The sequence below is a fragment of the Canis lupus genome, chromosome 27, assembly GCF_003254725.2.
Source record: "Canis lupus dingo isolate Sandy chromosome 27, ASM325472v2, whole genome shotgun sequence".
In the NCBI taxonomy this organism is placed as follows: domain Eukaryota; kingdom Metazoa; phylum Chordata; class Mammalia; order Carnivora; family Canidae; genus Canis; species Canis lupus.
Window position 1 is genome coordinate 3,580,915 of NC_064269.1, and position 12,050 is coordinate 3,592,964.

The window sequence follows — 12,050 nt, forward strand, 5'->3', positions numbered from 1 at the left end:
ATATCCAGTCAATGTTCAATGTGGTTATGTCTTGTGTGTGTGTAAATCAGCAACTTGTTGGCATGTTTAAGTCTCTCAGATTGAAAGTTAAATCTCTTCATCTGCAGGTGTCTGATCCCTCCCTGCTTATAGTTTATTTGTTGGTGACACCAGGCTGTTTTCTCAAAGCTTCCTGCAGTCTAAACTTGACTGATTGAAGCCCCATCGCATTGTTAAATATGTTCCTGTGTCTCTTGCAGTTTCTGTAAATTAATAGTTAGATTAGAGGCTTGAGATTCAGAGTTTTGTTTTTGTTTGTTTGGGTGGCAGGAATACTCGTTATTATAGGTGTGATATTTTTCCATCTGGAGGCACCTAATGTCTGCTTGTCTCCTTTTTGGTGTGACATGAACAGCCTTGGCTGATCATTAACTAGGGAATCTGTGTTTTATATTAAGCTTTCTAGGTAATTATGATGTAGTAGCTAGTCTGAGAACAGCATTTGGCAACCACTGATTTAGTCTAACCCAGGGGGAGGGGGGCTGGAAATAGGATCTGAGAAGCGATTTAATCAAGGGAAAGGCGGAAGAGTTGCGGAGCTAGGATTGCAACTTAAACCCTGTGCTTCTCCGCCTGCGCCTGTCTAGGAGGCCTCCGTGGGCCTCTGCTCAACGGCAGTTGCTGTTCTGCTTCCAAAAGCAGCATGAACAGAACAGGACTAAGTCAACACCCAGGTCATGAGGTTTCTGACTCTTGGCCATTCTGTCCCTCGGTCCTTCCTCTTCCTCTCTGCCTTAGAGGCTGGATCTACTGAAGGCAGGTGTGTGGGTAGAAAGCTTGGGTAGATGAAGGAGGGGCCATCAAGAAGAATAAGAGGATCAGATGTGCCAGTCCCCTCAGCATTCCCTGCGTGAGGCCACCAGCTGAATGTCACCTGAAGGGGGCAGGAGATCTATTTGAGAAATGAAACGGAGGTAGAATAAGGGTAAGGGAAACTTTTCTCCTGAGACAATGATTTACCTCTAGTAACACCAGTTATGTGAGCAGGCCTGGCAAGGTCGTTTCTCGAGCATATCATGGGAGCCTGCCGCACACTGGGCACTGTGCCAGACTCTGGGACTTCAGCATGAAGAGGACACACAGCTGTCCTCAGGCTCTCACCCTGTAAGGACAAAGACAGCGACAACACAGTCCACTCTGACATGGCACCTGGGCTGGCTAAGATGAACAGGAGGGAGAAAGGCAAGATCAAAGAGACTGAAAGTGGAGTATTCCAGAAGTTGGACCTGTTGGGCATGTGCCCAGTCCCTTACCACAATCAACTTGTAGGTAAACTTTTATTAATAAACAAATATCCCTCCCAGGCTTCCCAGCCTGATTTCAAGGCCTTGCCCCTAATCAAATGTCCATAGGTAGGTTTTCTTTGAGGGCTCTGCTCTGCTTTCTCTCCAAACCATATTAAATAGGAAGAATTGATTTCCTCAAGGAGTATTTTAATCTCGTCTTTCTGGTACTGACAGCTGCTTCCAATTCATTGCCTGTAAAATCAAACCTAATGGGGGCACCTGAATAGCTTAAGTCAAGCCTCTGACTCTTGATTTCTGCTCAGGTCATGACCTCGGTCTTGAGATAGAGCCCCACATCAGGCTTCGCAGGGAATATGCTGGAGATTTTCTCTCCTCCTCTCCCTCTGCCCCTCCCCCACTCATGCTCGCACATACTCTCTCTCAAATAAATAGATAGATAGATAGATAGATAGATAGATAGATAGATAGGTTTGATTTATCTAACAGTTCAGCTTCTTGTCTCCCTTCTGGACCTCCATCAAAACAAGCATTTTCAGCACTTGCTCAAGACTGATCATGCTACTTACTGTTTTGCTGAGTGTTTGGGTTTCTCTGAGTCCATTTCTCTCCAGCAAGTGGGGAACCCCAGGACAGGGACTTTCTAAGCACAGAGCTTTGTCTGCCTGTGTGCTTCAGACAAGCTGCCAGAGTGCATGGTCCATTAACTCGGGGCGGGGCCATTCATGTATGGGATAGGGAGCACTGACGACTCTTTATGGCGCTGCCAAGAATTCAGCAAGAACTCAGAGAGCCCAAGTGAAAAACTGTAAGAAACAGGGCTAGAAATGGTCTTACCCAATATTCATAGAGAAGGAAAATGAAGCCAGAAAAGTAGACTAACTTGCAAGCCTTTGACTCCCGACAAGGGGGAACCTAAGACTATCAAAGTCATTGTCAAGAAAGAAGAAAGATGGGGCACCTGGGTGGCTCGGTTGGTTGGGCGACTGCCTTTGGCTCAGGTCCTGGTCCTGGCCTCCTGGGATCGAGCCCTGCATCGGGTTCCCTGCTCAGCAGGGAGCCTTCTTCTCCCTCTTCTGCTCCCCCTGCTTGTGCTCTCTCACTCTGTTAAATAAGTAAATAAATTTTATATATATATATGTAAATATATACATATTTATATATATAAATATATACATTTATATATATAAATATGTATATATTTATATATATGTATATATTTTATATATATATGTATATATTTATATATATATATGTATAAAATGAAAGATACTGGGACTCTTCAGCCTGGGAACGTTTTGGGGGTGGGGTCAGGGACAGATAGGCCAGAGAAATAAAATGACACTCAGTGTCCTGCCGCCTGACTTCCACTGCCACCACCACACCCACACCCACACTTTATCTCCTCAAAGGAAACAGCAAGAGCATAAAGGAGGAATTTTGGCCTTAGAGGCTTGATCCTAAAACACAGAAGTGGAGTTGGGCTCTTGTGAGGGGCAGGGGTAGGCAGAAGGCATTCTCATTTTAGGGACTCTGGTATCAACAGAACCCTCTGGTTTTGAACAGCGTACATACAACTTGCCTAGTCGTGCATGGTGGCCTTGATTGCTGATCCGATTTTCCAGGCCATATAATATCTAGCGGGATAAAAACCATTGTTATTTCATTGTTATTTCATTTGTAGTAATTATGCAAGATGGTGGGATCCCTGGGTGACACAGCGGTTTGGCGCCTGCCTTTGGCCCAGGGCGCTATCCTGGAGACCCGGGATCGAATCCCACATCGGGCTCCCGGTGCATGGAGCCTGCTTCTCCCTCTACCTGTGTGTCTGCCTCTCTCTCTCTCTGTGTGACTATCATTAAAAAAAAAAAAAAAAATTATGCAAGATGGTTTAACAGCTTTTGTTACTTAGATGTGTATTTTGGTGAAGTTAAAAGTTGAGCCCATGTTCTTTTCTTTCAAAAAAAGAACTTGAAATCCTTGTTAATTTTTATAATCCCCCAAGCTCTTTCAAAACTTTCAAACTTCAGCTATCACATTTTTAAAACTCTCAAACAAAAAATAAAATAAAATAAAATAAAATAAAACTCTCAAACTTATACCCACTTATTGTATCTATATTTAAAATATTCTATGTATGTTGGACATCTTAGGCTATTTAAACTTTTTTCCATGAATGAAAAAATAAAGAGGAAGTGAAACATCCTTCCTAGTGAATGCTGAGTGTTTCTGAATTTTGGTGACTGTCTCCATCTTGCAATTGAAAGCACTTTCTCAAGGCTACCAGTGACCTCCAGTTACCAAGTCCAGTGACTATGACTGGTTCTTCCTGCACTCTGGCCTCTCTGTAGCATCTGGCCCCTCCTTGGTCACTTCTCTGATGCTCTTCTGATCCTCACTTGCTGCGACACATCACACAATGGCAGTTCTTCTACCTCTCTGATGGTGTCTTAGACTCCCTTGAGACTGTCTGTGGCTTCGTGTCCCTTGAGCCCTGGCATTCAGCCCCAAGCACTTTTAACCTGAGGTAGAGTCAAGTGTTTGGAATAGCTTAGAACTGAGGCCAAAAGATGGATGAAATAATTACTCCAGTTTTCTTTGACCGAGTTGACCTAGATTTTCTGCTGCTAAATTTACATAATAATGATCTTTCCTGCAAAGATTTCCACAGATAAAAATTTTTTTTTAATTTACTTATTTGAGGGTACCTAGGTGGTTCAGTTGGTTAAGTGTCTGCCTTTGGCTCAGGTCATGATCTCAGGGTCCTAGGATGGAGCCCCACATCGGGCTCTCTGCTCAATGGGGAGCCTGTTTTTCCCTCTTCCTCCGCCTGCTGCTCCTTCTGCTTGTGCTCTCTCTGTGTCAAATAAATAAATAAATTCCTTTTGAAAAATGAAAACTTTAAAATATATTTATTTGAGAGAGAGAGAGTGGGAGCAGGGAAGGAGCAGAGGAAGGAGAGAGTGAACCCCAAGCAGACTCCCGGCTGAGTGCAGAGCCCAGTGTGGGGGCCAATCCCATGATCACGACCTGAGCTGAAACCAAGAGTCAGACACTTAACCGACTGAGCCACCCAGGTGCAACTACCCCCTGCCCCCATAGATTAAAAAAAAATGTAATTTAAGTTGTTAGATAGAATTTTCTGATTTTCAGTTTCTCTCCCATAAATTTTTGTATACTGTTGGTATGCTCAATAGCCTACCTAGTGATGAATGCAAGCAAGTAAAACAAATGAACAAGTTCACAAGTATTTTTTTTTTTTTTTTTTTTTTTTTTTTTTTTTTTTTAGTTCACAAGTATTTTATGGTGTACTGCATAATGCATCTTAGCTTAAACACTCCTTCCCGTGAACGAGTGTGAGGATCACTCTTCTGCCCCATAGCCTGGCCCCGTAGCATACCCTGACCCTTAAGTAGGCTGCCCCTTCGGTCCTTACCAGGACCCTGGGATCATGACCTGAGCCAAAGGCAGACACTCAAACACTGAGCCACCCATGTGCCCCTGGGGAAGGGGCTTTAAATAACCCCGTGAGGGATGATAGAGGAGGCCTATGAGAGAGACTTGGTGCAGGGTATGGGAAAGATGTCTTCCAACGTATGTGCAAGAGAAGTCAGGTCCACTCTGAGTACAGAAGGCCAGCCCAAGACCCGGGGGCAAAAGTTCTAACAACACTATTTAAAATCGAAGCACAGCCTCAGCAAGAGGGCATGAGTTTCTGGTTGCAGAGGCTGAATGAACATTTGTCCAAGATAAAAGTGGTTCATCCGTTGGGTGGAGATTTGAACTTCCAAACTTAAATGATACCTTCCTCTCCTTTCTCCCTTCTTCTTCTTCTTCTTCTTTTTTAAACAGGGAGGAGACCTAATCTGTGCGTGGGAGTCCCAGCCTTAAAAAAGTGAGAATTCAGACTCGGGGAGCAAAGATAGGATTGGGTAGGTGGATAGAGCTAAGGATGAGGCCATCGGAGTTGGAACAGGAGGAGACTCAGTGATAAGGCATTTGGAAGAGAGGTGTAAAACATGTGACTACAGAGGGCAGGGGAAAGGGAGGCGAGGCAGGGAAGGACATCGGGAGGAGGGGAATGGCCTGTGTGAGGGTTCAGGGGAGGAAGAAGGCCCAGTATTTGCAGAAGATGGTGGCAGTTTACTAACCCAGTGAGGGACGTGTCAGCCAGAGGATCACAAAGTGCTAGTGTCACACAGGACCCTTAATTTTCAGCAGAGGAACTGGGGTATAGGCTTTTGTTCACTGGAAGGGAGAACAGAGAAAAGAAGACCTGCCCGTCAGAGGGAACAGTCTCCAAACAAAAACTGCCCCCTCCAGGGGCGCCAGGGGGGCTCAGCGGTTGAGCATCTCCCTCGGCTCAGGTCATGATCCCAGGGTCCCGGGATCGAGTCCCACGTCGGGCTCCCTGCATGGAGCCTGCTTCTTCCTCTGCCTATGTCCCTGCCTCTCTCTGTGCCTCTCTCATGAATAAATAAATAAAATCTTTTTTTTTAGATTTTATTTATTTATTCATAGAGATGCAGAGAGAGAGAGAGAGAGAGAGAGGCAGAGACACAGGCAGAGGGAGAAGCAGGCTCCATGCAGGGAGCCCGATGTGGGACTCCATCCCGGGTCTCCAGGATCATGCCCTGGGCTGCAGGCAGCGCTAAACCGCTGAGCCACCAGGGCTGCCCAAATAAATAAAATCTTAAAAAAAAAAACTGCTCCCCCCCCCAAAAGACAACCCACAACTTCTTGGTGAAGAGAACAGAGGCTAGTTTATCACATTTGCAAATTCCAGGATTGATTTCTGCTTTTAACCTACTTTTCTACCTTGACCTCTAATGCATCTTTCCAAACATATCTCTGTAGTCACCAAAGCACTTGTCCCTTTCAGGCAGAAGGCCAGAAGCTCTACAAGGACCTGAAGAACTTCCTTAGTGCAGTCAAAGGTGGGTAGTATGTTCCACGGGAGAATCAAGCTCCTGAGAACTCTGAGGTTGGAAAGAAAAACAGCCATTCTCAGGCGTTTTATCACTCACCTGCCCCTGATTCCTGGAACTTGTGGGCATCAGGGAAGCAACTTTTCCTGGCCCAGCCCCGTCCAGCTTTCCTGACAGATCACTGGGGGCACGTCCTTCTGAATTGGACCCACTGATCTGCCTGTGCTCCGGTATGATGCTACCGGCCTCCTTCTGGGGTGACCGTATGGTAGGACTGACTCCTCTCCTTTCAGTGATGCATGAAAGCTCCAAGAGAGTGTCAGAAACGCTGCAGGAGATCTACAGCAGCGAGTGGGACGGTCACGAGGAGCTGAAGGCCATCGTAGGGGTAAGAGTGTCCTGGCTTTACAGCTCTTCAGGACTCACTCCTGCCCTCCCCTCAGCCTTCTCTTAGCTTCTGCATCAGAGCAAATAGGAAAGCAAAGGAGCCAACCCTCATCCTTCATTTGTATAGCTTCAGCCCTGGGCTGTAGCAAAAAGCAACAACCTTGAAGGTAAAAACAAGCTTTCCCTAATCTGCGGATTCCTCTGTGGAAGGCCGGCTGCCCCGCTTTATGGAGGTTGTACCTGTGTAAAACCCAACTGGTTGTCTTTGAAAACCACCTTCATGCAGTTTTTTTCCTCTCCAATTTCCTTGTCCCTTGGGCTCTAGAATCCAAGACTCTGACCATCTCTTCTGTTCTTGATCCCAGAATGTATGTCCAGTGTCTTACAGGGCAGTTCCTGGAGGTAGGGCTGTTTCTTCATCTGACCCTTTTGCCAGAACCCAACACGACAGTCTAAATACAGTGCTTCAAAACGGAAGTTTGCGGCAGGAAGAATTTGGGTTTTTCCCTGGTGTGCAGTGGTTGCCGAGAAGCGGGGCCCTCACCTCTGCCCCCTGCCTCTGACCCACAGAATAATGATCTCCTCTGGGAAGACTATGAAGAGAAACTAGCTGACCAGGCATTGAGGACCATGGAAAACTACGTAGCCCAGTTCAGCGAGATTAAGGTAATCAATCTGCAAAGTCACGAGTGGCCCCCAGAAGTTAGAAAACATATAGAGTAAGCATTGCAAATAGAGTTGCAGCCCATGGTTAGGAATGAGGCTTAGGAAAAAGGATTAAAAGTAGGGGAGACTGGACAGGAGGTTGGGGTAGAGGATTAGAGGTGTCAAGGGCACGTTTAGAATTAGGTTTCGGTGAACTAGATCCTAACTGTTTTTGTTTTTAAGATGCTATTTAGGGGCAGCCTGGGTGGCTCAGTGGTTTAGCACCACCTTCAGCCCAGGACCTGATCCTGGGGACCCAGAATTGAGTCCCACGTTGGGCTCCCTGCATGGGCTCCCTGCTTCTCCCTCTGCCTGTGTCTCTGCCTCTCTCTCTCTCTCTCCCTCTCTCTCTGTGTCTCTCGTGAATAAATAAATAAAATCTAAAAAAAAAAAAAGTGCCATTTATTCATGAGAGACAGAGAGAGAGACAGAGACACAGGGAGAGGGAGAAGCAGGCTCCCTGCGGGGGGGAACCCAATGCGGAACTCAATCCCAGGACCCTGGGGTCACGACCTGAGCCCAAGGCAGACGCTTAACCGCCTAGCCACCCAGGCGTCCCTGAACTGGTTATGAATTAGGTCCAGGTCAGGGCATCCCCTTTAGTGGTGAAAAAAAAAAAATAGCCGATATGTTTACTGTAGAGAAGAAGAAACTGAGGAGTCATAATAATTCTCGTCCAACACTTGGAGGTCTATTAGGTGAAAGAGGGATGCAGCCTATTCTAAACTGTTTCAGAAAACAGAAAGCAATTCATTGATTCATTCAGCTCAGATTTATATAACCCATCTACTCCGTCAGGCACCACGCTGCTGGTCGATTAATAGGGAGAAATTAGAGGGATCCTGACTTAAGTTTCTCATAGAGCTTCCAAAAACTGAAATATACTGTGAGGTTGGGAGTTGAAGTTCAATTTCAAGCAGAAGGTGAACTACTTATTTTGATTATTACAGAGAAGCCCCAGGTATTACACAGGAAGTTGGACCAGATAATCCAGATAAGATTCTTGCAAAATCTATGACTGGTTTTGTAGTTTGGATGAGACTGCGTAGATGCTCTCTCCGGTGCACACAATAATTTACTATTTTTATTATGCTTTAGAGTTCTCAAAGCACTTTGTAGTCAGCGTTTGATCTTTGAAGTAACCCTGTAGGGCAGGTGAGGCTGCTGAAGTTCCAGAAGAGATGTGCCTTGCCCTCCGTCACAAGACTAATTAAGTGGCAGCGTTGGTAATAAGACCCCAAACTCCTGACTTTGAATTCAGCTGGATTCCCAGGGCCATTTCTCCCGGAGGCTGAACCAGTTTTTAGTGGGCTTATAGGAGAAATCAACATTTAGTGCAGGCTTCCATGTGCTCTGGAGGATTTCCCTTTACTCTGCCTCCTGCCTCCCACCAGAATCCCTATTCTTTCCAAATAGTAAGGGAAATCCCTTGGGCACAAAGCTGTTAGAAAGTGAAATTTGGTAACAGGACCAAGGAATTGTGCCTCTATGTTTGCCTGCATCCTGGCCACTGAAATGAGTATCAAGGGCCTCTCTCCTGACTCTGGCTTAGGAAAGGATTGCCAAGCGGGGCCGGAAACTTGTGGACTATGACAGTGCCCGACACCACCTGGAGGCGGTGCAGAATGCCAAGAAGAAAGATGAGGCCAAGACTGCCAAGGTAAAAAAAAAAAAAAAAAAAAGCCTGGCGAAACCTTCCTGCCCTCCCTCACCCATAATGGTGGCAGGTGGCTGGGCCAGGCTGGGTTTAGGAAAAGATAAATTCAGGCAGCCCGGGTTGCTTAGCAGTTTAGCGCAGCCTTCAGCCCAGGGCCTGATCCTGGAGACCCGGGATCGAGTCCCACGTCGGGCTTCCTGCATGGAGCCTGCTTCTCCCTCTGCCTGTGTCTCTGCCTCTGTGTCTCTCATGAATAAATAAATAAAATCTTTAAAATAAATAAAATAAAATAAAATAACATTTTATTGGGTTTAGGAAAAGATAAATTCAGCATCCAGTGTCCTGAAGGAAATCCTGCTTCCCCTGACACGGATGCTCTACAATTAGAGACCCAAGGCTTGGGAGGGCATGGGTGTGGGGAAGGGGGGCATGACTCCAAGTCAGCCCAGTCCCTGAAAAATGCAGGGAGAGACTCAAGGAGGCTGGTTCCCGCCTTAGACCCGGGATTGAGGGGAACTCCTGTCACCTTTACCCCCTAGGCAGAGGAAGAGTTCAACAAAGCCCAGAGTGTCTTTGAAGACCTGAACCAGGAACTGCTAGAGGAACTGCCTGTTCTTTATCATAGGTAATGATTGACAGTCAGGAAAGGCCTGGCCTCCTGGGCCAGTGGAGGCCCAGGTTCCCTGGCAACCCACGAATGTCCCCTCTCGAGAAGCGCTCTGTTCCAGGAGTTGGAGGTCGCCTCAGCCCGGCTACTGACTTGCTGGGCGACACTAAGCAAACTGTCTTATCACCCCAGACCCTGGGTCCTTCATCTGTAACACACAGATAGCCAGGCTCGCCCTGCCAGCTTTTCCGGTCTAAAGGCAAGATGTTTCTGGGATAGGAGGGCTCTTGGCAAGTAAATTTCCGTCCTCATGGGAACCGGGAATATCTGGTTTCGTGCGTAAGTGTGTATTGTTTTAAACAAGCTTGGTTCGTGAACATCCAGATTGACATAGAAGATAAACCGTGGGATGATTGTTTCTATTAATGACGTCTTTGCTTCACAGGAGGTAAAGGTGTTTAGAGGCACCTGAGTAGAAATTCTGTTTGTGTCCTATTTTCATTGTACAAGATACGCTGTAGTGCGGCTGTAGTCAGTATTTTATATTGCCGCTTAATATTAGTCTATGTGTGACGCAGCCTTTTGAATAACTCCGTGTATTCTAAAACACTAATTATGTGACTCTTTATTTAGATAGCATTGAAGTTTAATACAGTTTCTTTAAACGTAAACTTCCCCAATTTATTTATAGTAGAATTCCACTAATGTGCATGCAGCTTCGGAGAAGTCCAAGTATTGCGTAATGAGAAAGAATAATTATTTATTATAATAATTATCATTGTGTGGGCTTATATTTATACCGCACTTTAAAAATTCTTCAGAGTATTTTCATTCATATCTACTTTAATACCTAAAGAACCTGAACAAGAGGTCTTCATGCAACTGCAGGTCTCAGACTGGGCTGATAAGTATCTCCTCTGACTTTCCCACCCCTCTGAGAGTCAAGTGTGCTACGGGCCTGGCTCTGAAGAATCAGATTCCAGAACATTCTGAGTCTAGGGTACGGGGTGCTCTTCTCTGAGGAATCTTGGTGTTGGCTGGTGTTGGCTTAAGCTCCTACCTTGTATTTCAAAGATTGCCGTTACCAACCCTTACCTGTAGGTGTTGTGGGGGTTTTGTCATTATTTTGTTTTGTTTTGTTTTGTTTTGCCGCCTGATAGTCGTATTGGCTGTTACGTGACCATCTTCCAAAACATTTCCAACTTGAGGGATGTCTTCTACAGGGAGATGAGCAAGGTGAGAAACCTCTGGCCCGTGTAGTCACCGAGGTGGGCTTTTCTAGGAACTATGAAAGTAGCCCAAATTTACATCATCTCATTAAGTACTGATGTTAGCACCACAAGTTTTTACTTTTCTCTCATGATGAAAACAATAGCACTTCACTGACCACCTGGAACTGTGGTAAAGCACGTGTATACACATCAGAGAGTCCTCCATTAACAACTGGATAATGGCATCCATACTTGAGCTTCAGATGAATAAAGGAGGTTAGGCCTGTGGGAAGGAATAGCTGAAATGGGGAACCAAGCTGTGAAATCTTTATCTTTTGTCTCTGGGGAACAAAGAGGGCAGTGTTTAAGCACAGGTCCGTTTCCCAGGTAGTTGGGCGTGAGTAGAGAAGGCCAATCCTACTCAGTGACTGGCAGCCACAGAACACAACCTCATGGGGCCTTTTCTGGTCCTGGGATTCCAAGACTCTGCTGTTACATTAATTAAATTCATGCACACACTCACATACTCCTCTCCACATCTGCGGTAGCTAAGTTATGGTTTGCCTCCTTAATATTACAGTGAGTTTTTATTCTCTGGATTACCTGAGAGAAGCTAGAACCTCAAATCCGACCTCAAACCTCAAGGACCCAGCCTTGAGAGAGCCTTATCTTATGTTGGAAGAGGCAAAACCTATGACACAGACAGTCCAGGAAGAAGGGGTGGCAGGACGGGACCCTGGACAAAGAGATGGATGGGAAGGAGCTTTACAGTGAAAGGTGGGGAGGTTTTCTTTTGGAAACCGTCTGAAAGGGAAAAGAGAAGGGATATTCCAGTCTCAGGTTCCCACTGGCCAGTAACCCGTCTCTCTCACTGGCTCTAGCTGAACCACAGCCTCTATGAGGTGATGAGCAAACTGGAGAAGCAACATTCCAACAAAGTCTTTGTGGTGAAGGGAGTATCAAGGTGAGCAACTCCTGAGACTCTTTGCTACTTGGCTTGTCCTGTGAGCATACGCAACACTCTCATTTCCATCCCCAATCCTGGCCCTCCCTTTGTGTTTGCCGTGCTTGGTACTGTTTGTTATTTGTATTATGCTTCCATATGAATTATTTTTTCTTTATTTTTTTAAAGATTTTATTTTTATTCATTTAAGAGAGAGTCAGAGAGCACAAGCAGGGGGAGAAGCAGAGGGAGAGGGAGAAGCAGGCTCCTCGCTGTGTTGGGAGCCCGCCTGCCCTGTTTGGCTCCATCCCAGGACCTGGAGATCATGA

The 12,050-nt window shown here is 45.9% G+C and overlaps 1 protein-coding gene and 1 long non-coding RNA gene across 6 annotated transcripts in view; one reads left to right on the forward strand and one right to left on the reverse strand.

Annotated features, from left to right (window-relative positions):
* LOC112667258 (uncharacterized) overlaps nucleotides 1-2,017 on the reverse strand; it is a 29,720-nt gene extending 27,703 nt beyond the window's left edge. For 2 of the 4 annotated variants that reach the window (XR_007406624.1, XR_007406623.1), the window contains exons 1-2: nucleotides 1,853-2,017; nucleotides 1,000-1,141 (exon numbers count right to left, since the gene is read on the reverse strand). This is a non-coding gene — a long non-coding RNA (uncharacterized LOC112667258). The remainder of the gene's footprint in view (nucleotides 1-999; nucleotides 1,142-1,852) is intronic. The other 2 variants (XR_004809975.2, XR_003141114.3) reach the window with 2 other exon arrangements.
* Nucleotides 1-12,050, forward strand: part of BIN2 (bridging integrator 2) — a 33,661-nt gene that overhangs the window by 12,291 nt on the left and 9,320 nt on the right. For both annotated transcript variants that reach the window (XM_025458857.3, XM_025458858.3), the window contains exons 3-9: nucleotides 6,166-6,220; nucleotides 6,505-6,599; nucleotides 7,169-7,264; nucleotides 8,856-8,963; nucleotides 9,500-9,585; nucleotides 10,728-10,803; nucleotides 11,660-11,742. In XM_025458857.3, the coding sequence (XP_025314642.1) occupies nucleotides 6,166-6,220; nucleotides 6,505-6,599; nucleotides 7,169-7,264; nucleotides 8,856-8,963; nucleotides 9,500-9,585; nucleotides 10,728-10,803; nucleotides 11,660-11,742 (599 nt within the window). The remainder of the gene's footprint in view (nucleotides 1-6,165; nucleotides 6,221-6,504; nucleotides 6,600-7,168; nucleotides 7,265-8,855; nucleotides 8,964-9,499; nucleotides 9,586-10,727; nucleotides 10,804-11,659; nucleotides 11,743-12,050) is intronic.